Source organism: Aureococcus anophagefferens (genome assembly GCF_000186865.1).
Source record: "Aureococcus anophagefferens unplaced genomic scaffold AURANscaffold_74, whole genome shotgun sequence".
In the NCBI taxonomy this organism is placed as follows: Eukaryota; class Pelagophyceae; order Pelagomonadales; family Pelagomonadaceae; genus Aureococcus; species Aureococcus anophagefferens.
Genome location: NW_008705625.1, coordinates 54,864 through 56,701, shown reverse-complemented (window position 1 = coordinate 56,701; position 1,838 = coordinate 54,864). Strand labels below are relative to the sequence as shown.

The 1,838-nt window shown below is 74.2% G+C and overlaps 1 protein-coding gene across 1 annotated transcript; it reads right to left on the bottom strand.

The window, feature by feature from the left end:
- Positions 1–376: 376 nt before the first annotated feature.
- AURANDRAFT_68221 (hypothetical protein) lies at positions 377–1,612 on the bottom strand (the record flags this gene model as incomplete). The annotated part of the gene is made up of 1 exon (XM_009043853.1): positions 377–1,612. The coding sequence occupies one exon, from the start codon at positions 1,610–1,612 to the stop codon at positions 377–379; it is 1,236 nt and encodes a 411-aa protein (XP_009042101.1).
- Positions 1,613–1,838: the final 226 nt, after the last annotated feature.

Sequence of the window (1,838 nt, the reverse complement as noted above, 5' to 3'; positions counted from 1 at the left end):
CGGAGGGCACCTACGCCTACTGGGCGCCGGAGATGGTCGCGACGGCGGCGGCGGGCGAGAAGGTCCACTTCAACGCGTTCGCGTGCGACGCGTGGGCCCTGGGCTGCTGCTACTACAACTTCCGGACGCGGCGGAACCCCTTCGACGTCGCGGACTCCGTCGAGGGCCTCTTCGACGCGATCCGGGCGGGCGTCGTCGACCTGTCGGACGCGGCGCTCGGCGCCGAGGAGAGACGGGTCCTCGCGGCGCTCCTCGCGCGCGACGCGGCGGCGCGCGCGACCATGGCCGACCTCCTCGAGGACCCGTGGCTGCGCGCGGCGCAACGAGAGGACACTTAAATCAAGCTTCAGAGCGAGAATGACACTTAAACACACCTTCAGAGCGCGAGGGACGCGAGGTCGTCGTCGTTGGGGACGTAGCCGTGGCAGTGGCGGGAGACCTGGGGCGCGCCGCGGCAGACGCGGCCCGGCGCCTTCTTGGGCGCGGCCGCCGGCTTGAGGTAGTGGGGCCGCTTCACGGCGAGGCCGTCCTGGCGGCGGACGACGACGACGTCCTCGTACTGGCGGTCGCGCTCGTTGTGGCCCGGCCCGCGGTACACGGGCCGCGGCCGCGGCCGGGGCTTGCGGATCTCGGAGAAGCCGCCGCCGCGCTTCGGCTCCTCCGGCGGCACGTAGGCGTCGCGCGCGTCGCGGGCGCCGCGCCGGTCGTGCGTGCCGTCGGCCCGGCGGAGCGCCTTTTTCAGCGCCCGGACGTGCTTGTCGACGTCGCGCCGCAGCGCGCGGACGACGTCCGCCTCCTCGATGACGGCGACGTCGGACTGGGCGATCATGATCGCCGCCTCGAGGATGGCGCCGTGGGCCGCGCCCGCGCCGCGCGGGTCGCCGAGGCCGCCGCCCTGCCGCAGGAGGCTCAGCGCGTCGCCGGACCGCTCCCGCGACTTCTTGAGCGTCTCGACCTCGTCCTCGAGCTTGAGCATCATCGCCGGCGCGCGCACCTTGGGCGCGCGGGCGCGCTTCGCGTGCTCCTGCTCCACGGTCGACGCGAGGGACTGGAGGTGCTTGGCCAATTCGCGGATCGCTTGGCGCCGCGCCTCCGGGCCGACCTCCTCCGACGCCTCCGAGCTCCGCGACGACTCCGGCGGCTCGTCGTCGTCGTCGTCGTCGTCGTCGTCGTCCTCCGGCGCCGGCGCGCGCTCCGGCGCCGGCGCGGCGCCGTAGCTCACGAAGGACCCGCCGAGCCAGCGGCACGGCGCGGCGCCGCCGGCGTCGGCGACGGCCCGGCGCAAGACCTCCTGCTGCCGCGCCTCGAGCTTCGACTCCTCCAGCGCGAGGTCCGCCTCGAGGCTCGTCTCCTTGCCCTCGGCCGGCGCCGCGGCCGACGCCGCGCGCGACTTCACCTGCGCCTCCAAGGCCGCGAGCTCGTCGGCCAGCGCGTCGTCGTCGTTCGCGTCGACCTTGGCCTCGCCGCGGCGGTGGAGCTTGGCCTCCATGGCCGCGAGCTCCGACTCGTCGAGGTCGTCGGGCTCGCTCACCTTGAGGTGCATGTCGAGCGTCGGCGCCAGGCCGGCGTCCTTGGCCTCGGGCGGCGCGTTCTCCTTCTCCGGGCTCGGCATGCCCCCCCGCGACCGGGGCAAAACGACGTCGACCTTCTTCGCGTCGCCGCTCCCGGACCGCGCGGGCGGCAGGAAGGAGCCCAACATAGTGTGCCACGCAACCGCTTTTAACGTTAACGTTGGCGAGCCGATGGTGCAGGGGTTGCGAGTACAAGAGCGGGGCAGCGTCGACGAGTGCGGCTAGCGGCGGCCCCAACCGCGCGGGCCGCGGGCCGCGCGACCATGT